This window comes from Papilio xuthus, unplaced genomic scaffold, assembly GCF_000836235.2.
Source record: "Papilio xuthus unplaced genomic scaffold, Pxut_1.1 DF824655.1, whole genome shotgun sequence".
In the NCBI taxonomy this organism is placed as follows: domain Eukaryota; kingdom Metazoa; phylum Arthropoda; class Insecta; order Lepidoptera; family Papilionidae; genus Papilio; species Papilio xuthus.
In genome coordinates this window covers 866501-893899 of record NW_013533994.1, presented here as the reverse complement: position 1 = coordinate 893899, position 27399 = coordinate 866501, and the positions used below count along the sequence as shown (strand labels likewise).

The 27399-nt window shown below is 34.1% G+C and overlaps 2 protein-coding genes across 3 annotated transcripts; one reads left to right on the top strand and one right to left on the bottom strand.

Annotated features, from left to right (window-relative positions):
• The first annotated feature begins 1630 nt into the window (after positions 1 to 1630).
• Positions 1631 to 10641, top strand: l(2)34Fd (nucleolar protein 10 lethal (2) 34Fd). The gene is made up of 19 exons (XM_013325516.1): positions 1631 to 1842; positions 2090 to 2350; positions 2705 to 2845; positions 3062 to 3270; positions 3547 to 3769; positions 4042 to 4168; positions 4386 to 4554; positions 4729 to 4963; positions 5161 to 5289; positions 5477 to 5907; positions 6167 to 6183; positions 7240 to 7343; positions 7909 to 7983; positions 8056 to 8219; positions 8427 to 8628; positions 8917 to 9092; positions 9260 to 9440; positions 9782 to 9997; positions 10322 to 10641. The coding sequence occupies exons 1-19, from the start codon at positions 1777 to 1779 to the stop codon at positions 10562 to 10564; spliced, it is 3369 nt and encodes a 1122-aa protein (XP_013180970.1). The 5' UTR covers positions 1631 to 1776; the 3' UTR covers positions 10565 to 10641.
• A 298-nt stretch (positions 10642 to 10939) lies between these two features.
• Positions 10940 to 27203, bottom strand: na (sodium leak channel non-selective protein na). Of its 2 annotated transcripts, none has more exons than XM_013325902.1 (35): positions 26911 to 27203; positions 26643 to 26828; positions 26350 to 26573; positions 26140 to 26268; positions 25913 to 26058; positions 25715 to 25823; positions 25320 to 25519; positions 24839 to 24999; positions 24527 to 24694; positions 24199 to 24390; positions 23922 to 24059; positions 23642 to 23848; positions 23201 to 23448; positions 22740 to 22865; positions 22274 to 22462; positions 21716 to 21895; positions 21045 to 21165; positions 20790 to 20921; positions 18075 to 18242; positions 16768 to 16835; positions 16464 to 16604; positions 16186 to 16306; positions 15945 to 16078; positions 15600 to 15765; positions 15282 to 15476; positions 14691 to 14908; positions 14212 to 14435; positions 13954 to 14090; positions 13587 to 13723; positions 13031 to 13190; positions 12729 to 12830; positions 12589 to 12649; positions 12168 to 12258; positions 12019 to 12095; positions 10940 to 11925 (listed from the first exon to the last, which is right to left on the bottom strand). In XM_013325902.1, the coding sequence occupies exons 1-35, from the start codon at positions 27010 to 27012 to the stop codon at positions 11762 to 11764; spliced, it is 5322 nt and encodes a 1773-aa protein (XP_013181356.1). In that variant the 5' UTR covers positions 27013 to 27203; the 3' UTR covers positions 10940 to 11761. The 2 variants fall into 2 exon arrangements, with proteins under 2 accessions (XP_013181356.1, XP_013181357.1); XM_013325903.1 differs by having other exon boundaries at positions 26350 to 26552.
• Between the last annotated feature and the right edge of the window lie 196 nt (positions 27204 to 27399).

Here is a 27399-nt window from a genome sequence, read left to right as displayed (position 1 = left end):
ATAAGGCAGTTTGACTTAAACAATTTGTTTAAATGTACAACAATGTAATAACACTATAATTATTGGATTATCAATAAAATAAAAGATTTCTATACAAGGGTTTGTATATTTATCCCATAATAATAATGAGCTGGGTTTTAATTTATACTTGCTAGAATAACATCAAGTAAATTTTTGAAACAGATTACTTGGTGACTATGCCACTTAAAATGGGAAGATTCCATTGCCCTTTGTAGGGACAGATTTAAGCTGATAACAGCATAGCTCTATTACAACAGAGTAGGAACTTGTAAAATTATATGATAAGTACCACATTTGTGAATATAACTCACTTGTAGCTGATATATTGATATAACATATACCTTTATTCTTAACTGTTAAGCTTGAGTAAATAAAAACCTTGGAATCTTCCAGCAAAACACTAGAGCTTGCACTCTAAGACTTAAACTTGACCTCTTACAAGAAATCTGACGACTATAGCTTAACATGTAGTTTAGTGTTACATATTTCCTGTGTAGCTCATTCACCACAATTTACGTACAACACATTGAAGCAATGTTCTACGGCTTTTTATTTCCTTGCATTATAAAATTTTTTGAAAGTAGTAAAGTTTTTGTAGTATTGACCACAAGATCTGGTTAATAACAATAAATTAAATTATTTTTAGATATTGTAATTTAAGTGCAACTTTGTAAACATCTCATAGGTACTTAATATACATTGGCGGGTTATAATAGTTATTTAACGAGTTTTCTGCTTTTTGAAAACATACTGACTAGGTGTTGTAGTGTCACTTTTTCTTTTACGCAGTTTCTCGACATTTCGCAATAAGTCTTCATCTGAAACATCTTTTTTCATATCTCCGTAACCGTTTTTAATTGCATTTTCTAGCTCCATCAATCGTTCAATCTCCGGGTTCATACCTTTAAAAGATAACCTCCCTTCTAACAAATCTTCGCAGTATATAAAACTAGCTTCAGATACATAATTTCCGGTTGCACTTCTCATCTCATTTGTTATTATGTTTGAGTACAACTCTTCATGACCTTTTGTATTTTCTAATTCCTTTTCTATCCTATCTTTAGAGCGCTTCATAAATTTCATATCCAAAACAGATTTCGGTAACTGCAATTTTTTCTTCGACATTTGCGACATTGTTAACTGCTTATCCACAACAACTTGGTTTACAAAAGGCGCAACAAGTTAAAATTTACGTATGATAAAATAATAACCAGGTTAGGAAAGCAATCACCTAATTCCAAAAGAACACCCCACACAATTCGAAAAATATCAAAAAACCATTCAAGAACAAAACAACATGCAACATGGAACAAACGTCTTGTTGACAGTTCATTTGACAGCTGTCAGCTGACATTCTGCTAAACAGATAGATTATTTTTCTATAATGTAAAAATATTTCTATAAAGTGAAATGTTTTAGTTTTTGATTTTGATTTCAAATAATTTTCAAAGTACAATTTTATAACTTTTTGAGTTTTTGGATTTTCTTGAATTTACAATAATTCGGCAGGCAGCAAGCATATGGCTACATATCCAATGTTTACCACTCAATCCTCACTTTCTCACCCTTCATCCGAACCTGTCACTGTCACTGTCATTGTGTAATTTAATTGTTATGTCAATATCATGCTTGTTTTCCCTGCGTTTGTGATTTAGTCATATTTTATAAAATGTTGTTGATTTGTACAATTTAACTGTTTGTAAAATTGAGATAAATGTCTTGTAGTACTCAATATTAAACACGACAGTTATCACAATGCAAGTATCAGAAATTGATAATGTAAAAATTTATAACCTTAGCGCGGGGAAATCTTTGCCGGACGTAAGTTTTAATTTGTATTCTTATATTTAAAACTATATTGTATTCGTTTGAACTATAATGTAATACGCTAACACCAGGTACTTCTTTTGTTGTATGAGAACGCAAAGTATTTTCTGTTTATTTATTTGTTCAATTGAACAGGCTAATTAGCCTACTTTTTAGAAATCCTTTTTGGTTAATAACTCCGCTCATCTAATACACAATATAATATTATTATTATTATATTATATTATTATTTTTCTTACAGTGGTTATCAGAAAGAAAAAAGAGAGCAATACTTAAGAAAAATGTTGATCTTAGAAGAAGAATTGAACTTATTCAAGAGTTTGACATGCCAGGCGTCAGTACAAGTATTAGGGCGTCTGCAGATGGACAGTACATAATGGCAACTGGAATATATAAACCAAGAGTTAAATGTTATGATGTAAATAATTTATCACTCAAATTTGAGAGATGCTTGGATGCTGAAGTTGTTACATTTGAAATACTAAGCGAAGATTATACAAAGGTAAGGGTACACTGTACTACAGTAGATATAGATATAAATAATCTAGCGCCAAACTACTATTCTGCCTGATCAATGAATTGTGGTTTCTATGTTCAGAACATCATGTTAGTTGTTGCCCAAAGCATAATATTAGGTATAGCGGGATCTAAGGGGATGGAAAAAGTCATTGCACAGTGCACAAGTGATCTTGAATCACTAAATTATTAGTAAAGATGTATACCTTGTAATAAACTTTCTAAAAACAGTCACCAGTATGTTTATAATAATAATAATAAGTATTTTACATATGATTGTCATATTTATATTATTTTAAATATCTTCAATTTTTATAAAAACCATTAAATTATTTCACAGATTGTTTTTCTACAATGTGACAGATATGTTGAGTTTCATGTTGGACATGGTAGGCACTATCGGCTGAGAGTACCACATTTTGGAAGAGACATTGCTTACCACAAGCCTTCATGTGATCTGTTTGTTGTGGGGGCTTCAAATGTAAGTTATTTCATACTACTAGACTAAAGAAAATATAATGCAACATTAAGCTATGAGAAAGACAAGATAACTTAATAGTAAATATATATTATTACTTCACCAAAGCTTTAAACAAGAGTTTTGTTTAAATTCTTCTTATGTTTCCACAAATCCACAATTATTCCCTGTTAATACTCATTTTTGTTAAACTTTTTAAATCCTTCATTTTTCTTCCAGGAAGTGTACAGGTTAAATTTGGAAGTAGGACAATTCATGGCTCCTTATGTTACTAAAGCAAATGAAATAAACACTTGCGCAGTAAATGAAGAGCATGGCTTACTTGTGATTGGCACAGAGAGTGGACAAGTTGAGGCGTGGGACCCACGTACTAAGTCGCGACAGGGGTTATTAGATTGTGCATTACACTGCTCAGATGTTGGCAATACGTAAGTTAATTTTTTTTTATACAATAGGGTGGCAAAGGAGTGAGCGGCTACCTGAACAATAATAGCTTAATATTCAATCATTATGGAAAGAATGTTAATGTATAATAATATCCACTTTTCACTATATTTCTGTATGATAAAAAAACTATAACAAAATATAGCCACTAATTAATGAAGCTTTTGTGGGTTAAAAATATTTGTTTATTATAATTACCTATGGCTGGTGACTTAGAAAAATTTCCTTAATTATATTTTCAACAATTTTATAATTTTCAGAAGTCTACCTGCAATAACAAAATTGAAATTCAACGGCGCTCTACAACTAGGAGTTGGGTCATCTTCAGGACATGTCCTATTATATGACATCAGGTCAAGTAAACCACTGATAGTAAAGGATCACATGAACGAAATACCCATCAAGAATATAGAGTTCCATAAACAAATGAACTATGTTTACTCTATGGATTCGTTAGTTTTGAAAATATGGGACAGCAATAATGTATGTATAAAAATATTCATTAAATCTCAACCATTTAGATGTACATAAATTTACTGCTTTACGCCATTTACTGAGGTGACCATTTACATTGTCACAAAATCTGTACTGATTTATACTATTTATAAAAAGTTATTTATAAAAATTCTAAAACAATATTTTTCCATAAAAATAGAAAACATGGATACTAAAAATATAAATTGGTTTTTATGTAAGTGACAATTTTAGATATTGCAGCGGCATAGATCTATATGTCGTGAATTTCTTTGTTTCAGGGTAAACAATACACAAATATAGAAGCATCATCAGATTTCAATGATCTCTGTATAATACCAAACACTGGCTTATGTATGATGGCCGTTGAAGATCCTAAAATGCAAATATATTATGTTCCATCACTAGGTATGTATGAAAATAAGGTTAACAGATTATACTGACACTAGGCAGGTATAATAACTAACTATGAATTCACGTGGTATTCAAGTTGCATGTATTATTGTCTTAGCTAAGTTACAAATACTGGAAAATATAAATTAATAAAAAACCTTATCCGAGAAAATACCAACAAAAATAGAGTGTATGTGTGTAATAAATTGACCTTATTTTCAATGTTACACAGGACCTGCTCCAAAATGGTGTTCGTTCTTAGATAATTTGACAGAAGAACTAGAAAGTTCTGCCGTACAGACCGTGTACGATGATTATAAATTCATCACTAAGCAAGAATTAGAATCATTAGGTTTGGATCATCTTTTGGGTACTAACTTACTGCGAGCTTATATGCATGGGTAAGTTTAATGTTGAAATTTAAATATAATTATTTTTTTAATTTATTATGACTTTATTTAAAAAATAAGTTTTTTTTTGTTAAAATGGAGGTATACTTTATTACTAAGCTTAGGCTTAGAGTAACTTTTAGTACTTTTTTCTTTAATCAGTAACGAAAATAAATATTTTTCCAGATACTTTGTGGATGCACGATTGTACAAGAGAGCTAAAACGATAGCAGATCCGTTTGCTTTCGAAGAATACAAGAAGCGTAAAATACGAGAAAAGATTGAACAGGAGCGTCCCGCGAGACTCAAAGTTGATGACAATCTGCCCAAAGTCAACAAAGAACTCGCTTCGCGATTACAAAACGTTGAAATTAAAAAGAATAAGCAATCAAACAATTTGCTTAAAGATAATCGATTTAAGGTAAAGTATTTTGACGATATTTAATATTATTAAACCTCGTCTTGCTGTTGCTACACTTTTTAAAATAAGAAAAAATGTAGTTGATATGCTTTTTATAGTAAAAATTTTAATATATCAAAACTCCTTTCACAATCTATTTTTTTAATGCAAAGTTCAAAAATTTAACATTTTTTTCTAATTGCTCAATTTATTTTTAGGACCTGTTTGAGAATCCCGACTTTGAAGTTGATAAGGAAGCTGATGAATATCGTTTACTGAATCCCGTGCTGTCGAGACTCGACAAGAAGAACACAAAGAAAGTCAAACAAGTAATGGATGTAGATGAGGTAAGCTATTTCATTTTATTTTCCACCAGCTGATATCTGTGTGTTCCAAACATAATTATGGCAAAAGTCTTAGTAGCAGTAATTTTTTTTATTTTTTTTTTAATTTACATAAAAATCTGTCATGTGGCTAAGGTATTATTTATGCGAGACAAACATACAAACATTTTTTTATTTGCCTCATTCCCAGGTTGAACATGTGGAAGAAGAAAAAGACTCGGATATCGAATTGTATGAATCGAGTGAAGAAAGTTCTGACGATGAAAAAATGTGGGCCAAAGATATGAAGAAACAACACAAACTTATCAGAAACAAGAAGCAAGAGGAAGATAGAGAAGAAGAGTCTCGAAACGAAAAGGTGTATGAATTTAGTAATGCGCCTAAGCTTACTAATATAAGAAGCATTACTAGAGTTAGTAAGACAAGTTTAGGGGAACGACTAACAAAAGAAGGTTTCACAACAATGGTAACTGGAACAGGCGGAAATAAAGAAATGAAGTTCTCAATGCGCGGCAAAAAGAATGTTTCCGATAATCAAAAATCAATGAAAAAACACTACGAAGAAAGGAAACAACTCGTCAGAAGAACAGGATTTTTATCTAAAAAGAAACTGCCTAGAAAGTAACACGAATTAAATATATTTTGTTAATATTACATGGTGTTTTTTTGAACTCACCTATTCAACTAAATAATACTACGCTGGCGCAGCGACCCAAAGTGGGTCTTGCCCTCCGAGACAACAGATCGTCAAAATCGCCTGTTCAACAAAATACGTAATTTTAGTCCACATAACCATGGGCTGGCAATGTTGAAACGTTACAAAAACATACATCTATCTTTGTTTTTTAAGAGAATGACAGACATCGTATATGTGTTTCAGCAGTGGAAACGGATTTTGTAATAATATTTGAACTTACCACTATACAACGAGCAGTTGTCTCAAAACAATCGAAAATTAGAGCATTTCCTTGATCAAAAATTAACAAATTGCGATAAATTAACAAAATGCGAGTAAATACATATTGAAAAACTTGATCAATATCGTATCACAAATTCAACTTTCGTAATTAAAAACGATTTTGTATTAAAATATTTTGGAGAATTAACTGGACATAAAATATTATTCAAAGAAACAGAACGATTTATATAAAACAAAAGTACCTCGTGAAAGTTTTTTATCAGTATAAAATAGGGTTATCGAAGTTCAACGGAGTTATGATAATGAACCATTGCTTGTTTTGTTTTCTTACCGAGACAACTTTCCTTTTAGTCAATATTATACAGTTTAATTACATTAAATAGGTACTACACTACACTATATTACATATGCAGTAATTTTTATTTATTATTTTTAAACAAATAATTCACAGAAAAAATAAAACGTTTAACACTTAATGTCATTTCCAACCAGTCTTAATTTTGAGATCATCATAAAAGTATAAATTCTTCATTAAAACATAAATATACATTTTTGATTCCAATTATATCTATATGAGTCACAAAATTAAATAACAGCAATATCATATCTCTATTTTAATTAATTTATACAACTACGTAATAAACAATTTGTCTCAAACAGAGGCGGTTATTTACCTCTGACTCGTAACTTTCATTGCAAGTATGCATTTAAATACAGTGCATTGTTATTTATTTAAAGGTTTGGTCGTCATACTAGGATTTCATATTAGCATGAACAAAATAGAGGGTATTTGTAAATATCTACAGAAATCTCGCAAGGTGATTTGTTAAGAATTTAGTGTGTAGAAGATAATGCAAAACGACAATGGTTCCTACGGAAGCGGTAAGTAACAGTGCATATAAAGAAGCGAAATGAAAATAATAGAAAGTCTAACTAAAGGCTAGTTATCTTTCATATAATATGGTTAATAGTAATTAATATGTAGATATTGGCTATTAAGTGGATAATGTGAGTTTGTTTTCGCGATTGCGCAGCCAGTGATCTGCTGGACAGCCATGTGCTGGGCAACGAGAAGCTGTGCCGCGCACCCGCCATGGAAACGTCGCGGCGATCGAGTCTCGGCGCCAACAGTGTTGAGGTCAATTGTACTAATTACATTTGATAATACGCCATGTTCATGAACTATCGCTTTTGACTAATAAAAAATATTAGTTCATATTACATGTTATCAGCATAATGAAGTTCAACAATCGAATACATTTTTATGCATGTAGATATTTGATATATATCTTCATTAATTTATTTAACATATGCTGGTTTTTGTGTTAAACCACATGAGATTATGTTACAGATATTATAAATGCGAAAATTTAGATGGATGGACGGATGTTTGTTAGAAATTTATCTCCAGAACGGCTCAACAGATTTCTATGAAATTTGGCGTGTATGTAGAACATAGTCTGGAAGGTCACATAGGCTATCTATATGTTTTTTGGATGCTTGCGTTACGTTTTTGTATTTCTTTTGACGAGCTTTTTGCACGATTTTTGTTTTTGAAGAGAAATCTTCGAAAGATATCCCATTTTCTTGTAAGAAGTTAGGAGTTTACAAGGGATAAGTGCGATGGAAAATACACCAAACCATGCTACAAAACGCATCTTACGTCTTAGTTGTAATATATAAGTATGGTGCTTATTTGACAGATTGGAGAAATAACTGAATCTCCCGACACGGAATACATGAGCACATCCGCTATATTACATTACTGCAAATCTAAGGTATTATAAATTTGCGAAGTTTTATTCAAAACACTTACTCAAATACTAATAAGTTGTCTTTTTTAATTTCAGATATTAGTACCGTATTTAAAATTATTAACAATAATGGGTCTGAGACCCGTGGTGGACGCTTCCAACTCATCCAAATATGCCATTTGCTTTTCGCATTATCATTCTGCACAAGTAGCAGTTTTAATGTTTTTTGGGTACATTTTACAATATATGGCTTGCTTCAGGTAAATATAACACGTTTAGAAATAAATTGAAATTACTATGCCACAACCAAATCTGAAAAATTAGTTAGAAATGTTTACCACAAAACTGTAAAAATTGTGGCATAGTATACAACTCTCTTCGTTCTCCCTGATTAACTCATAATCTATCAGAGTTCTTCCATTAGAAATATAGAGAGATATTGAAATCTGACATTGTTTTTTTTTTAGACGAGACAGAGGATTTTGTTACAAATTGGTGCCCCTAGCTATGACGTCTTCTTTGGAATACGATACATACAAACAAATATGTTACGGCAATGTTACTTTAACGTACATTGGCCCAAGCGTTCTTCACTTCATAGGTTTTCTGTACGCCCTCTATTTGTTTAGAATATCTGATAACGAACAGTTACAAAATCTTATGGAAAGGGTAAGTTTTTATTCGTTAATAAGTTAAAATCAATTTCTTGTACAGAAAGCAACTTTAATAGTTATTGTGAAATTGTGATTCTTTACGAAAATCAATTTGTATTACACGTAGACTTCCTAACAACCTCCGTTTTCTTTTGATTCTTCCTTTGAATGTAACAATTTGAAAAGCAACAGAACTTTTAAAAATAAAAACAGAAAATGCTGGCAGTATCATGTTACAACCAATATACAGGTGTTGTGATAGTAAAAATCGGTTTAACAAAGTTAAAATACATGTTGTTCACAGGTGTTCCTTTTGTCTTCATACGCACCGCAAGGCAGCGCCACCGCGAACCCAAAGCGCTTGCTGCGTATGTTGTGGTTCTTTATAATATTAAGTATTATCTGGATGTGCATCTCTCTGTGTTCAGTCAACTTGATGCTGGCCAGAGGAACAATCATGTTTAGATGGATGGAAACGAGGTAATCTGATATCACCGCGAAGTACAACTGTCGATACCTGTAATATATTGCAGGATTGATGTTATACATGTATTACGACATTGGAAACTTAACAATTCTATTATTATCAAGTTTTACAATTATTTTACGTCTATTTATTATTGATTAAAGTTTATTTTGTTTAATAGTTCGAATGAGATGAGATTGGGGTTGAAAATACTGCTTATAATCTGCACGTTGATCCACGACATGGTACAGGCGACGGTGATCACCAGCTACTGCCTACAGGCGCAGCTGCTGCAAGCACACCTCATGTTCCTGCGGGAACGCCTGCTCAACAGGACTATCACACCATTGAACTGGATGAGGGTAAACAAATGTACCTTTTTCTTTCAACGGTTGTAGTAACAAAAAACTGGATACGAAATATTTGCTATATACACAAATGTATGAATGTCCGGTACAAAATTAGGCCAGTGTGACAGTCGCCAGGATGTAGATTTATCGCTCGTTATATTTGTATAGTTGTTGTATGTCGGATATTTCCTGCTTTTTTATCGTGTGCGGAATTTGTTGACTTTCGCAATATCCTCCAAGTTAGATGAAAGAACAAAATAAATGAAAACATTACTTAGTTTTGACATACTTATTTCGTCAATCACAACTGATGAATGTTTAAAAAACTGAGTAAGGAAACGTTTGAATTACAGGAAATAGCAGAATTTCGTAAGTTGCTAAAATATTTGAACGACGAGCTGGCGCCGGCTGTATGTCTGTTCACTATAGTGAACGTATCGTGGGCGGCGTCCGGCCTCATGTGGCTACTCGACCTCGACAAGGTGGACACGGAGACGGAGCCCATAGCGGGCATCAGCATCCTCAACCAGTTGCTCTGGTTGGCAGCTGTTATAGCACCATTTGTGCAGGTATGTTATTATTACGTAGTGTCCCCGATTCGGCATCATACCGAATATCTACGATACCAGAGTAATTGACGATAACTTCTTTTACGAGTACTCTCTTTGTTGCAAGGATACTAAGTTGTATTGTTTGCAAATATTTCTGCAAATTTTTATCTCTGTTTTTACCGAAGGATATGAGAGGGATACCTATAAATTATGGTATCGGTTTTTCTTCAGTGATAATTCCGGTTAGCCTAAGTTACAAGATATACGTTAGCCCATGCTAGTTTGTTGTATTCCTGCTAACTAAATACTGTAATATCATCAAATTTAATATTTGTACTACAGGCGGCGCGTTTGTCGAAAGAGTGTCGGCGCACGCAGTCTGTGGGTCACGAGCTGTGTGTGCGTCCGTTCCTGCACCAGGACACGTCGCATGAAGACATCAGCGCGGTGCTCATGTACGCCGCCACACTCAAATTGCGCGCCAAACTCTTCTGTCACCCAGTTGCTGGAAAATACGTCTGTCTCGCTCTCACACTCGCTCTCATCATACTCTTCGCACTCGGCATGTGTCACTATTTACAATGATTCGCAGATGATTTAATTCGATTTAAATTATCGTGTAACTATAATTAATGATTAATAATAAAATAATTTTTGTTTTTTTCAAGTCTTTTATTTGTTTACGACATTTAGATTTGGCACTACGGATATAACAATTAATATTTCATTGAAATATGCAATAATTATATATCGTATAATTTCCGGCCTCTTATTTATTAGTTGAATAAATATATTTGTTATTTGAGTAAATAAACATACATATTCTTAAAAAATAATGATTATATAAAATTATAAAAAAAAACAAAGATATCACAATGATAACGAGTTAATAAATCTAAACTTAATAACATAATTATAATAGATATTTTGAACAATTAAATTAAATTTATATATCTTTATATAAAATCATTCGAATCAATACTTCAGAGTAACAACTATTCTAAAACATTTAGAAATTTAAAAACATCCAATTATAATGTAACGTATGTTCGAAATAGGCAACATCGAAGAGTTATGTATTTCTATGAGTAATAATAAGTATGTAATTTTTGCCGATAAAATAATGAACGATGAACGACGTGACTTGATGAACGAATCTATGATAGACTCTACTAAAACATTTAGCTACTGAATGAAATGAATGATTTGGTACGATGACTTTTTGCCATTTTCTAAACCATATTTCGACATCTACATTTTTATATAGATTGTGGTCAAGAGACCTTGTGCATGTTATGCGTAAATTCAAAGTCCGATTTCACCCTGTATAAGTATAGTAGGGTATCGGGCGTTTTACTTGTATGTAAATAAATTTTTTATGAATTTTCAATTACTAGATTTTTGTTATATACTATGTTAAGATGGCTTAAAAAGCTGAATAGATTGATGTTGATATCTTTAACATTCAACTACGTAAAAACAAATTTGAATATATATTTTTCTTTTACAACATTTAAAAATCTATTAACATACATCTAAACGTTTAGAATTTTTTTTTTAAATTGTGAATAATCTCTGGAACAAGTTCGTAGGAGGATAAGAAGTTACCAACACTATTTATCTACTCGCAACTGTCAAAGATATATATAGATTAAGAATACATCATACAATACAAATTACTAATACAATCTTCGTTTGAAAACAAGTTAAGGAGGGAAAGAAAAGGTTGATAGAGGAAGGTTGGGGGAAGGAAAGAGACAGATGAAAGAAGTTGCTGGTTGTTTAATCGTTGTTGTGCGGATGTTCGAGGTGTGTGCGCCACCAGTCGTGCAGGTGGTGAAGTGCGGGCCCGGTGCCCCCCGCGCCCGCCGCGCCGCCACCCCCAGACCCGCTGCCCCCCGCACCCCCCGACCCACCCTGACCGCGACTGTTGCTCTTCATCACCGCTAATAACAATATTTTTTTTTCGTAAAGCAAAACCAACATAATATTACGATGAAAATTGCAATAAAATCTAACAAATTATGAAAATAACTTACGTGGAGACTTTTTGTTCAACGTTGGATGTGGGTCGCTCAGGGTCGGTTGTAGATACTTCTTCACGGGACTCTCCGGTCTGAAACATTGTTTTTTTATACTGACTGATCATTATTTTTATTTATGTCAATGCTTAAGTAAACTGTTATACCTGGGCAAGGTAACCGAGGGCAAGCCGGGTCTTTTGAATTGCCCCTTCGTAGAAGATCGCTTCGGCTGAGAGTCAAACGACGAACTTATATCTGTAACACATATTACGAGAAAATAATATTCAATAAACTACAAAAGACATTCCATTACTATGGTATTTCAACTTAAATCAGTTTTAAAGTCAATATTTCGAAATACTAGGTGTCGCCCACGACTCAGACCGAGCAGAATAAAAAAAACCTCCATTAGTAGCCTATGCGTTCTTCCAGATTATATTCTACATGTAAGTCGATATTCAATGAAATTGTGTCAGCAGTTCTGGAGATAAAATAACGTCCATCCAACCATCCATCCATCTAAACATCCATATTTGCAATATTAGTACGATAAGATGTATGTTTCATCAATAAAGAATAACTCACTGGACATAATAGGTTGGGATGTGGACTCAGTCATCTCCGTGCGGCCCGCGTTGGAAACGACCTAAAGAAATTATAAACATACATTAAAAAAATAATACACAAATTGTATAAAAATAAGATGTATGTATATCAAAACTGACCTGGGCTTCAGCTTCTTTCTCCTTGTCAGTTTTCTCATTAGGCATGTCAATGATCTGTTCGTTGGTCTTCCTCAGGCCGGCGATCAGGCTCGTCTGTTGTTTCTACATATGTTAAAGAAATAATATTTATGTTTACAATATTATTGTATTTGCACAAAACATTTTGGACAAATAATGACCAATCAAGCAATTCCTTTTAAAGAAGTAAAAACCCATGACCTCATCAAAATCGTTTTAATATGTAAAGGTAATTAAATTAAATCCAACTAATAAAATATTGTTAGTATAAAAGGGTTAGTTACATTGGTGTTGGCGCGTATCTTCTTGAGGCAGCCCTCGAGCCAGGTGCGTATGGTCTGCTTAGCCACCTCTTCCTCTATCAGGAACTCGAACTCCTCGCGCGCCAGCAGCTCCTCCATCTGCAGCGACTTGCGGATGTCCACAGTGCGGTACGAAAGCATGCTGCAAATGTTACCACTGTTAGTGTTTGCATACTTCACGTGGACACCTTACAGTAACTTGAATTGGCTTGTCCTAATTTAAGCCCTCGTTCCCTTCCCACCCTTTTCGATTTGGCGGAGGAAGGGACACATAGGAAGAGGACTTCCTCTTAGAAACAGAAATAGGATACTTATCCTATTTCTGTGCGTCTCCTCCAGTCCGTTGATTAAAGGGAGGCAATGCATCTTCAATCGCAGATATTCATGAACTGCGGTCGATTTGCTATTTCAGCGAATCTAGGTGGTCGCACGTTTGTTTGCCACCTTATAGACGTAAAGTGTACGATACAGTATTGCACGTTTGGTACGGAATGGTACAGTGCAGTACGGTACGGTACGGTACGGATGGGGCACGTACTTGAGCACGTCGTGGAAGGTGACGTCCTCTCCGTTGTGTAGACGCTCGAGCTCGTAGCACATGTACTTGAACAGCAGCCGCTCCTTGTGCGTGTCGCACTCCAGCCGACCCTTCAGCAGTCGCAGGATGAACTTCACCTATACATACATACCAACACTCTTTAACTCATTTTGAATATTAATGATAAAAAAATTAAAGATGTATAAGGTCCCATGCTTCTGTATTTCCTAAAAAAAAAACACAAAAATTTAGCTAAAACTTCGTCAGGTTCTATTGACCTTGAATAGAATTTTTTTTCAAGTATCTACTAGCAAAAAAAATCTTTTTCTTTCTTTCTCAGCCGTAAAGATTAAAACAATATAATTACCTTCCTGACTGGTATGACTCCCTTCTGATGGACGTCGACAATATTCCAGGTGTTCTGGAAGTTTCTGATGTCGGCATACGACAGCAGCGCGTCTTCCTCGTTGGAGTAGAATAATGAAAAGTTTTCCATTATTATAGCTGCAACGAAAGTATACCTCATGTATATTATGTTTACTGTAGATAAGAATATAATGATTTTGAAAGGAGGGGTAGAGTAAGGTCTAGTGGGAAGGGGTCTAGGGGTGTGGGGTGTACAGACCGACGAGGAGGTTGAGCACGATGTATGTGATGATGACGTAGAAGGTGCAGAAGTAGGCGAGCGAGGCGGTGAAGTTGCCGCAGTCGGTCTCCCAGTAGTTGTCGGCGGGCGTGCAGTAGGGGGGCGCCACCATGCAGTCGTGCATTATCTTGTTCCAGTCCTCGCCCGTCACGATGCGGAACAACATCGCCACGCTGTGGATTGGCGAGTTGAAGTTCGCGCGCCTGTACACATACAACATTTACATTAAACTTTATATACAAACAATCTATCTCTCTCTCTCTCTCTCTCTCTCTCTCTCTCTCTATCTCTCCCTCTTTTGCTTCCTATCTTATTTCCATTTTATTAGGTACCACAGCAATGGAAATTCCTACTTATCATTTGTTGATTTAAATAGTAATATTAAAGAACGTATAGCCTTAACGATGACGTCATTGACGTAGAACATTCTCATTCTATTGAAGGTATGCAAATGTTACCTTCCGATTCCTTCGCCGTACTTAACGTTGCCGAAGACGATGGTTCCGGCGAGCGCGTAGAAGAAGACGAGCAGGAACATGCCGAAGATGATAAAGAAGCTCTTGCAGACGCTCACGCCGACGGTCAGCATCAGCATCTTGAGCGTGGTGTGCTTGCCCGTGATCGTGAAGAACCGCAGGATCACCACCATGAATCCCACGAAATACGACAGGTCGTTCTAAAACATAAAACATACGAAATTGCAAGACCGCTAACTTATTTCTTATTGAGTTTTCAAAATGATTTCAAACTAAAAGGAAAGTATATTAGCAATGTAACATACTGATTTAATTTGCTATATCATACTTATATTTTAAATGAGAATATTTAAATGGATTGATGGATGTTTGTTTGAAGATATCTCCGGAACGGCTCCATAAATCTTGATAAAATTTTGCACCGATATAGAACGTAGTCTATAAGAACACATAGGCTCCTCCTTTTTTTAATTCCGCACAAACGGATTCGGCTAGTAACTTTATAATGGTGAAATAAAATTTTCGTTTTATCGATAACAAAGAAACAACAAACTCTCATTGCGCAAATGATACCTTGAGCGTGAAGTGCATGAATATCCAGATGCAGCCGGCGAGGGTGACGAGCAGATCGTAGCGGTTGCGGCGGCTCTGCCAGTACCCGCGTGGAGTGAACGCCACCGTCTTCAGCACCACCTCCACCACGAACACCAGCGTCAGCAGCGCCGACGTCAGCGCCAGCCGTTCCGTGTTCGACGAGTGCCGCGACCACTGCGGACGAGCATATACGCTATGTACAGTCAGCTTCTTTCGCGGTATACCACTTTCAAATATCCCTTTCCTTGGAGCGTAAAACTCCGCATACTCACGAATTATGTATGTAATATTTATTACCGTGACGGCCAGCAGGGCGCTGTTGATGAGCACGACGATAGCGATGACTCGTTTGAAGGAGAGGTTCTGCGTGACGTCATAGGCGAAGGCGCGCACTTTGCGGCCGTCGGGGCGAGGAGGCAGATGGAGCGGCTGAGCGATTTTCAAACGCTTTTTCAAGTCGCACCTGGACATTTCATTGATATATTATATCTAAAAGTACATTTCATAGTGTCAGATTGCCTCTGTGCAAAATAATAGACGCAATACCAACATTAAGGAAAAAGAGAAAAACGAACACAATTTGAATAACGATAAACCACTTATTCTATGTAATTAAAAATATTGTTAAATTTTTAAAATTACCATCGTCGCTGGTCGACAGTGAGGAGAGCGGTGCCTTTGTTCTCAGAATAGTTGGCGATCACCACGCCCACGAACAGTGTTAGTCCGATCATGCAACCCAGGAAAATGTACACGTGGATGTATATCGCATGTACCTTAAATAAGAAAAATGTATGAATGAGCTGATATACAAATTATAAACATGCTTTTAAATATTGTTATTAGCCGTCAAGCCAAAAATTATAACTGAATGTTAACTTACGGGTCCCAACGCTTTGATGAGGACATCGCGCACGTCGAGCCAGCCCTTGAACGACAGAACTTCAAACAATGTCAGCAGCGCGTCGCCGATGTTGTCGAAACTAAACCGTTTTGGATTTGCCCTGTTCAATTACTCTATGTTAGTCTCAACAGTAATTATCAAAATAAAGTATAATACAAGTTATTTTATTTAATTCCATATAAAAATCAATTCGAAATTTAAAGAGGAATTACAATTTACGATTGCTATTTATAATCAATTTTGCAAAAAAATCTTACCAGACTCTCGGCACGAGCATGGAGGGGAAGGTCTCGTTGGGGCCGGGCTTGATCTTCATCTTGGTGACAAACACGCGGCGCATGAACACGCCCACGCAGTCCTCGCGCCGCGTGATCGTCGGGTCGTTGCAGCGCGCCAACCTGGTGTTAGGATAGGATATTTTAAAAATCATTTGGTTTATTTATCTGCCCTTTTCCATTGTCTATTTTTTTTTCAAACCCCTGGTAGTAAACGGTTGAAAAAGCTCTGCTTTTGTGATTATTCTTTTTCTGAACAGTTTATGCAATAAAATTATATTATTACCTTCCACCGTAGAGCTGGACGCCATAACTTGCAAAAACGAACATCAATAGTATGAGCAAAGTCGATACCTGTAACATAAATTTAATTTCTACTTTAAATGATGACATGTCACTTTAGGCTAAGAAATCTGTGATCTTGTTTTAATTAACTTACAAGTTATTATGTAAATGAAAATAGAAATAATGAGGATGAAGGAAAAAAAAATCGAGATAAAGTTTTAGAAGAAAATTAAAAACACCCAGCTTTATCACAACGTAATATATTCGATACATCGATATTAATATATATTTATAACAAGAAAAAAGGTAATTAGCAGACAGCGTAAAGGAAAATGAAAAGCGAAGGAACTGCATAAAAATTAAAATCATAAGCAAGATAAAATGCAAGCTTGTAAAATCGTGAACTAAAATTATTTAAATGTGGTTTCGTTTTTCTTCTTACGGAACATCTATTTACTGACTCGCGAAGGATTCCTATCTTTTGTTGGAATACATTACACATAATAAATATATTCATGTAATTTTTTGTGATATGTTCCAACCTCATTTTTTTTCGTCAATTTCCCTGTAAGGATTGCTTTGTTAGAACTGTTTGTTCCATTCATAGAGGTTACAAAAAAGTATATTTATAACATTTTAATTTACTTACCGCAGTAATCAAGTAAAACCTCCGCAGGGGAACGCGTCTCCGAAAGATTAGTACCATTTTTTCTTAGTTGATTTTTTGAATTTACTGAAATAGTGAATAAAATACTTTTAACTGTTGATATAGATTTACAAAAGTACAGGGTACATCTAGTACAAATACAGAGCCTATTTGGCCACTTGCGTTACGTACTTACTTCATCAAATAGTTTCGTCAATTCCATTATCCCCCATTGAAAGTCACAATATGTAAACGAACATAAATTATGTACAAGTAAAATAAACCTGCAATATTTAATCCGAATGTTGTCTTAAATAGAAGTGTGAAAATTTTGGAAAAACTCAAATTATTCCGGGTGACGACGCAAACGAAAAACTAGTAAGAATAATTTAGAACACCTACAAAGATGTTACTAATAGCTAGAGTTATAAATAATAAAAATAATATTCTAATACTTTAACAATATGCTTTGTGATTTTTGAGAAATCTAATAAAAATGTCACGTAATGGAAGGTAATAAAAAAACCGTGATCTATCAAAAAGTTAGCTTCCGTGGGTTTGCTTAGAGACAGACGACTACACGTTCTGTACAGAACTAATATCGAATATTAAATTCTACGCCTTTTGCTTCATACATAACAACTTCGCCTATTATAATTTACCAGAAGAATCTCCTTAAATCCCCTGCAAAGTTCGTAAACGACTTTGCGCATGTGAGGGACAAGCGTGAAGATGCGTAGAGGACGCACGCAGCGCAGGATCATCAGCATCTGCGCGGGCGAGCCCGGCGGCACGCGCACTGGCATCCAACACAGGAAAGTTAGCGATACCTGAACAGAATAATACCTACTTGTTGATTTCACAATTATAATGCGTGATAAAAAAAATACATGGAACGCTTTGGAATAATAGGTAACATAACGTGCAAGCTAGTCTGTAAGAAATTATTATGTGACTTTTGCATCGTTAGAAAAAATAAAACGTCTATACTTGTCCGTTCCACTATAAAATGTGAACTGTCAACTTAAGAGCGAGTTAGCAATGTAATTAACTACCAGCATATTAATGTTATAAAATTAGACATTCAAGAGATATTTAATGTTCGGGTGCAGTTATGTGGAACTTCCGAAATTTCTTTAAATATTCCAGCAATTCATTACGAAACGTGGATGAATGGAAAAACGATTTTTGTCTCAAATTACAATTTATGATTGCATATATTCTCTTACAAAAAAGATCATAGGTGGTATTTAACGTTAAATCAATATTGCGTTCAATTCGTGGGTGTAATCTGGGAAAGGAGCGATGCACGGCAAATGGCTGCTCGCCGAACCGCGCATGCGCGCATATATTAATCGGCAAACTTTCCCCTAATTATAAAATAATATTTGTTCAGTTTCCTAAAATAGGAACGAGTCTTTATTTCAACTGAATTTATTGTTGTCTCGAATTCGTTAACTATTAACAAATAGCCATCTTCCTCAACTTTGAACTCTTACGATAGTCAAAGGTCGCAGTTAAAAGTCCGTCCGTGTCTATAAGTGTATCTACGTACCTACATGTCTATTATTATTATGATTTTTTACATTTTACTTTTAAAATTCTATTTTTTTTAAATAAATTACCAAAATCAATGTTATTACCATTCGTTATCGTATCATTTGCTGGTGGAAGATTTTCAAGGTCCTTGTAACAGGCGCAAGGTACTTGGAAATCTGCTGCTTGTTCGACATACTAATCCTTTAGCACATGCGCACTATTTGTGGACATGTCTATAAAATCAGAGACGGTAAAATTTGTCTACTATAATTCTATGTGATTTCATTTAAGGTTCAAGCGATGACTCAATTATTTTAGAAAATACCTCTTCAGTGTATCGCGTTTTTTTTTCTTGTAAAACAATTTTTTTTTACAGAAAAACTTTAAGTAAAAAGATGCGTATCTTATTCAAAACAAATATCATCTGCTTTAAACGCTCTATTTTTTTTTATTTATATGCGCAAAATAAATAACTATCGCAAAATTGCCCGCTTGTTGTCAAACACAAAGGGATTACAAAGCACTGCTGTTCAAAATCGAACCCGAGTTATGTTAACACTTTCATAATAATAAGTTTCATATATAAAAATAATCCGATTTTATGTATTAAATTATATTAACATTAAATTATCTATTTATTAATAGATAATTTAATGTTTTTTTCATAAAATAGTAACAATGATAATTGTTGAAATATATTTAATATGGCAGTTATCTAGCACACATAATAGGAACCCCCGCACAGTTTTCCAATAACTGCCAGTTATTGATTTTTGTTCAGGACCTCAACAAAGATACGTAAAATAATAACTTGACCTTGACCTTTAGGAACAATATCTAACATTTACATTTAATAATCAACGCTCAGCTTATAAACACATATCGCTTTTATTATTTAGCTAAACAAATAGTTAAATACTCACATCTTCTCTTGGATATATTTTTTTTGAGTTGAGTCGAACAGCTACTGTCACGAATGCAAGTTTCGAACTAAGAGTTATCGTGCAAAAACATGATATATAAACAGGGCTGCGACGCATTTAACGTAGGGCGCAGGCGTCAGCTTTTGTACAGAGCAATCAACAGGTGAGCTTGACACTTAAATCTCTACATTAACAAACCTATATCCATAGGATAGACAGAAACAATTTAGATTGTTCTACCATCTAATTTAGCGATAATACAAGTATAATACGATTTTTAAGGGATACAAATATTATACGAACTATATTGCCGATAGTAAAATGTTAGCTAGTTATGTGAAAATGAAAGTGTTCGTTTTCAATACACTGTGCATTGAAAGTGCATGCGAGTCGGACCTTTTCTTTAAATCGGTATACGTAAATGTATTAAGTCCTACGTATTATTGATCGTTTTTACAGTTTCAGACGATGTTACGTAAAGGAAAATAGCATAAACGAAAGCGTTTTATAAGGTTTGATAAAAGAAAAAAAGGAAGAATGAAAAGGGGTAACAACGTTGAAAAATTATTCCATAGTTGCGAAAGTAAAAAAACATCTTTTTCTGCAAAATAACAATCAGATGTTCACAGAGGCTTGAAAGTTTCTTAACATATTTTTAACCAATTAGTAATAAAATACAACTTTTTAAATGTAGGCTATCTGTATCCAATTAACAAGTTTTAGAGCAAGTATTTAAAATATTATTAAGGTGGATACTTACCTTACCCTCATAGTCCCATACATCTCATTATTTTGTTATACAACATATTATTCATCAACAATATGTAGATTACTTATTTATTGATCCATTTGTACCATTAAAAATAATTCTTTTAACCAATTATTAACCTAAAGTTTGACAATCACTAAACTTACCACATAAATAAACACATCCAATACAGCAGCCGCGTCTTTGAGATATGCTTTAGGTGTAAAGAATAATCCATCGGCTAATATTTTCAATGCTAATTCCAAACTCATAAATATCACAAAGCCGTACTCTGCTATCTAAAAATAACATTTAACAATGAAGAACACAATGATTTTAAATTATAAAATAAGAGAGAGTAAAAATGTAATTGATATTCTTATTCCGTTATATTAAAATTATAAGTAAACATTACACAATACCTGCAATACAAAGTTTTCCATAACTCTGTATGTGGGTGTTTCAAACATCATCGACAAACATGACAGAGTTGTTACCATGATCATGACCCAATCCAGGTATGTCACCAGGCCAAGGAAATTGCTGCAACAATATCATGGAGGTTATAAGTAGAAACAAAATAAAATACATAAACTACAAACACAAATGTTGATGCCGACTCTACAAAATAAACGGTCTTGACAGACAGATAGACGGACAACAAAGTGATCATCGTCATCCATTTTTTACCTATGAGGTACGGAACCCTAAAAATAATCAATCGTACATTTAGGCTAATTGTAGGACTAATAAATTTTACCTATCTATTCTTTCAAAGGATTTGCATGCACCTTGGAACTATGTATAAGTGTTTAATAAGAATGTGTGCATAAATGTCCCCTATCGATAGAAATATACATTTTTCTAAAGACGCACGACTTATCATCATTATAAAAAGAGGTATGTACAGTGCAGTCTTAGGTATACGAGGCGCCAGAGCGCCGAGCCCTGAGGGCGCCATCTAATGTAAGCAATACATTTAGATGCGCCAGACAGAGTGACATACTTAAACGCCCAATATAGCCAAATAAAGTAAGACCTGCATAACTTTTACTAATTTTTTTAAGTAATCACAAATTGTATTGGAAATTACTGGAAGCTTTTGTAGTGGACTTTGCGCTCGTTTCCAGTGACGGGATCGCGTAGGCGGGCATCGTATCTTGCGTCGACGACAGCACGGCACAGCTTGCGGAAGCGCGACTCTCGTGGCACCAGCAGCAGTGGCGTGTCGAACAGCGGGTGGTTCTCGCGCAAGTCCTCCTCCCTCTGGTTCCTGTATTAACTTTGTAATTTGTTATATCTATTGAAACTAAAATACTATAATATAATCTATTCACTACTTAACCTGATTTAAAGTACTGTTCTGGTGTGATTTTAAGTGACTCCCTTAAGTGAAGATTTAGTAAGATAAATGTACACCTTTAGTGACCACAATTGGACTCGACTATGATATTATTAATCTTACTAATATAATAAACGCCAAAGTTTGGATGAATGGATGGATGTTTGTTAGAAGGTATCTTCAGGACGGATCAACAGATCTCGATGAAATTTGGCACAGATGTATAACATAGTCTGAAAAAACACATGCTACTTACGGATAAAGTCACGAGGGATAGCTAATTATAAAATATTCTATTACAAATGTTACCTTCTCATTTCGGCCTGCTGTCGCTTGGCCTGCAGCAAACGTATGTCAAGGTATGGCGGACGGGCACGAGAGGAGGGCACGACGCGCGACGCCGCGCCGATGTCGCCGTTCTCAAGTAGATGTTCATACGTCTGCTTCAGTTTCAGAGACCCGCTTCGGACTGACCGCCTGATCGACCGCGAACCGAATCTATACAAAAGAATTACTCTAAATCAGAGATTACCACCCTTTTTCTTTAAGACACCTTCCATAATTTTTCCGATTTATTTCCGCGACAGGGTCTTACGGGAGCACTTAGGTAAACACTAGTCTAAATCAATAAAACATACAATGTAAAGTTAGATCAGTAAAATTCTAGGTTTTATTAAACTTTGGATTTGATTTTTGGCACCTTGAAACAAGAATGGTATTCATATCAAGTAAATTTGATTCATCTACTTTGACTCACTTTTACATCGGCACTTACTTTTTTTGATCTACCCGCAGCTGTTTGGCGCTGGATATTGTGCCCTGCGATTTAAGCCCCGACTTGCCGCCCGTTGCCAACATGGCCGAGTCTCCCAACACCAAACGTCGGTGATTGTTTGAGTCACTAAAATATTAAAATTATTTAATTTAAAATATTACTTTCCCTGTTATTGACTTGGAACTTTACAACAAAATGTGCAAGGGACTAAATGATTTCTGTGATGTAATGAAGCAAACTAAAAAATAAATACCTTTGTAATGACTGCAAGTACATGGGGCAGCATTTAGCTAGAAAAATTGCAAAATAATAAAATAAAAATCTAATAGAAGCAAATAAAACATTTCAATACAGAGCCTCTGAGCATTACAATTGAGTAACTTTATAGTTCCCGTTATATAAAGCTACGCTACGTTCTACATGCAATTAAGAAAAATTAAATTAGGATAGAAAAAAATTACTTAATAATGGAAGCAACAACGTGTCTCCGTAGGGCGGAGCTGGGCCGCTGCGAGGGCGGTGCCACCACTAGTGTTTTGACCAGACACCTCTTGCGATATGGGAACGCGATCTTATCAACTCCGATGTACTCTATGGCTCGGCGCGAGAGGTCTCCGGAGCGCGCGCCCCCCGCCCCCGCCCCCGGCACGCTCGCCTCCTCCTCGCCCTCCACTTCACACACAAATTGACGCATAAACGATTCGCGTACCTGAAAATTATAAGACAATCAGTTATAAAGAACATATAATAGAAATTAAAAACAAAATGTTTCTGGAACGTAAATTAATAAATAAAACATAATAACACAGTAATTCTAAAATTCTATTTATATTTACCATACATTAACCTTCTTACGTTTTCTATTAAATATTATAATGTAATTAATATTATTTTGAATATACCTTTGGCAAATTAAAATCTCCCGGAACTTTGTGCAATTTCGTCATTTGGGGACTGTCTGGAAATTTCTCGAATATTCGTAACCTGAAGGGCAAGCTTTCTTTTATTTCTGCACTTTGCTGACGGTAGCGAAGTTGTTTTAATTTTTTTATATCTTCATCCAACTCGAGGTTGTCTAAAATAACTGCCACGAATAGCGAAAGCACAATCTGAAATAGAAATTTATATTTAATAAAACATAACAAAAATATATATCTTGTTGATTTTAAAAATAATTCTTACCAAAGTGACAAAGAGATGGTATAAAATAAAATAAATAGCCACCAACGGAGTTAAAGTTTGACTTGTTCGAACCATTGTTTCATCCATCACTTCAACCCATGCTTCTTGTGTCAAAATTTGGAACATGGACATAAAAGCCTGAAATATTAATTGCTTACAGAATCAATTTAAAAACAGTTAACATTGCTAGACATTAAAATTACAGGAATAAGAAAAACACTGAGTTTGTTTTTTTAAATCTTTTATTGGAACATAAAAAAATATAAATAAGTCTTACCTCAGGAAATGTTTCAAATTTTGTAAACTCACAAAGAAAACAGAATAGTTGCATTGAAATTGAAGAACTTATAATTAACAAACACATAGTAAATATGATGAGGCTGCCCAGTTTCTTGCCAGGACCAAAGATTTTGTAAACAAAACCCTCCAAAAGAGGCGAAGCTTTTATTAACCTTACTATACGTAGAACCTTTAAAAAAATAGTTGAAACATAATCATAACATTTAGATCGAGACAAATTATTTACCTAGTAAATATTAATTTCAAAAATTAAATATCCAAAATAGCTAAAAAAAGATAAGCATACAAAAACATACAATTAATACCTGAAAATAAGTAAAACCTGACATATAAAGTTGAGGAATTATATGTATGGTAGTACCAACAGCCAAAAGTAATTCAAATTTATGAACAGAGTGTTTGAAATACCCTTTCCAACCCAAACACCATATTTTTATTAATGCTTCCAAATCTAAGAAAATTGTAAATGCAATCTGTAAAATAAAATATCAACATGTCACAACATTCAAATATTTCTTTAACTAAAATCCGTACCCTTAACCATTAGACTATTGACGCTTCAAATATATAAAATATGTTTTATAAATTTTTATAATGGTAAAAAATGTTTAACTTACCTCAATATAGTAATATTTTTGGTAAAAAAATTCTCTTGGATTGTCATCATGTTTAAAATTCATAGTAGCAGTAATAATTCCATTTGCTAACACAACACCCATAACGAGAAGACGAAAGTATGCGGAACGTAGCATTTTATGAAATATTTCTGGAGCACTCCCTATAAAAATCATCGTTAATATTTAAAGAATTGTACTAAACACAAAAATCTTATCATTTGGATCAGAATTATTCAAATTAAATGTTACTATTCTTACTAATATTATAAATGGGAATGTTTGGATGGATGGTTGGATGAATGGATGGATGTTGGTTAGAAGATATCTACAGAATGGCTGCGTTGACCTTGCTGAAATATGGCATTGATGCACAACATCGCCTGCAGCACATAAGCTACTAATTGCAAAAGTACATAAGATCTTTTAATCCCGTGCAGATGGAGCCGCGGGCGACAGCTAGTCATTAGATAAATAATGTTACCTGAATGTTTATTTTCATCAATAGTTACTAATTTCCAGCCATTATCATCACTAGTAAAGAACTGAGTGGTACTTCCTTTTGTTATAGGGTTGCGCACACCCCACATTTGTTGAAATTGCACTCTTATTTCATTAAATGTTTCAGTTATTACTGCTATGAACACATTCTTTACCAACCAAGCCAAGAAAAATATCATAGTGCTGTAACAATAAAAATAAAATTATTTAGTATTATTTTGTAGTCATATATTTTTCTCATTATATACACTATGTTAATTATATAATGCTGCAATTTATTGTTGAATTATATTTTTAATCAGTCTAGTAGTTTTTGGTTTTTAGTACAAACAGAAAACTCTTTCGATTTTACAATATTAGTGTAAATAATTAATTTACCTAAAGTACAGTGCTGATCTCCATGCTGGTAAAGAATCGATTGCCCTGTACATTATAAAAACCCATCCTTCCTGTGAAGATGCTTGATACACAGTAAATAGGCTTGTAGCTAAGAAGAAAACATTACAATTTAATATTTGTAGAAATTCAAATATTTCATTATTTACTAAACCTTTTATTAAGTTCAATTAAACATACCAAACTCTTCAAAACCATTAAATCCCATGATATATTTGGAAAGGTTCAATTTTATACATTTCATTCCGGCAGGACACTGATAGCCAGAGTTAGGTTCTGGTGAACAGAATGTATCAGGGATTGCAAGAGAATTTATAGTTATTTCACTGAAATAAGAGGATCAATATCAATATTGTAAGTTTAATTGATTTGGCTATCAAACACATATGTAATGTACAATTACTCACTTTGGGTCAGTATTATTTCGAACACAGTGATGTGTTAATTCACCAAAAAACTGTACTCCTAATAAACTATACAGTGACATGAAGAACAGAAAAAATAAAGTGACATTATAAATCTGCTGACTCGATCGCCTGTAAGGAGAATATTAAATTAATTAGCAGAAGTTTTTTTTGAAAATAATTTATTAGTAGAATATTGTTAACCATACTTACTTAAAAATTTGGTTAATTCTTGATTTTGGCATAGAGAACTTTAGGAATACTCTTAAAAATCGTATCATAATCAAAGGCCTAGGAGCTCTGAGTATACTGAGGTAACTATATCTTGGCACAATCCCTGTCAGCTCAAACATCTGCAGCAGAACTGACACCCAGAGGAAAAACACCATAGAAGCATCAAATTGGCACCAGTGATCCTTTAAGTATGCAACATCACCCTATAAAATAATATCTTTTAAAACTGTCTACAACTGTTTTAGACTAGAATAAAACGTATAAATATATACCTTCAGTATGCCTCTAATGTGCATTTTTGCAATCATTTCAGCTGTAAAAAGAAGTGTCACACAACAATCTACCACAAAAGTTGTTATCTGAAGATAAGGATATTTTTCGAAGGATTTCGGCGTGTTTAGGGAAACGGACATTAAACTTAGGAGCGCACAAAATCTTAAAATTCTTCTAACCCATAACTGAAACAAAAAATTAAAATATTTATTGTTAATGTTTAATTTTTTTTAGAATAAATACTAAAAGAATAAAATTTTCATCTACCTTATTAACCCATTCAATATCAGCGCTTTCATTTAGTGATTCTTCTGGGCCGTAATCGGCAAGTATTGGTTCGCCTTTTAAACTTTGCTTTCGGCCCAACATCTTTATATTGTTAAAAATAATTTTTAAATCTTGATTTTGCCTTAAAGAGAAAAACGAGAAGACTACATTTTGATGTAGTCTTCTTAGATACTCTCCTTTGTAATGTTTACGAAAACAATTTAATGTAAGTAAATTTAAAGTTTAAATCACACAGCGCACTATTACACTCGAGCTTATCATTATTGATTTTTGATTGTAGGCAGTTTGACACTGACATTAGATTACAGAAGATAACACGCTCCATTTCCCAATTATACAACGAATTTACATTTCTAAGAAAAAGTGACGAAAAAGCTTTAATTAATATTTGTTGGTTTTCAAATAAAATACACGACTGTTTATTGGCATCAGTTACTATTTTTTAACGATTTTTTTTCAATATTAACA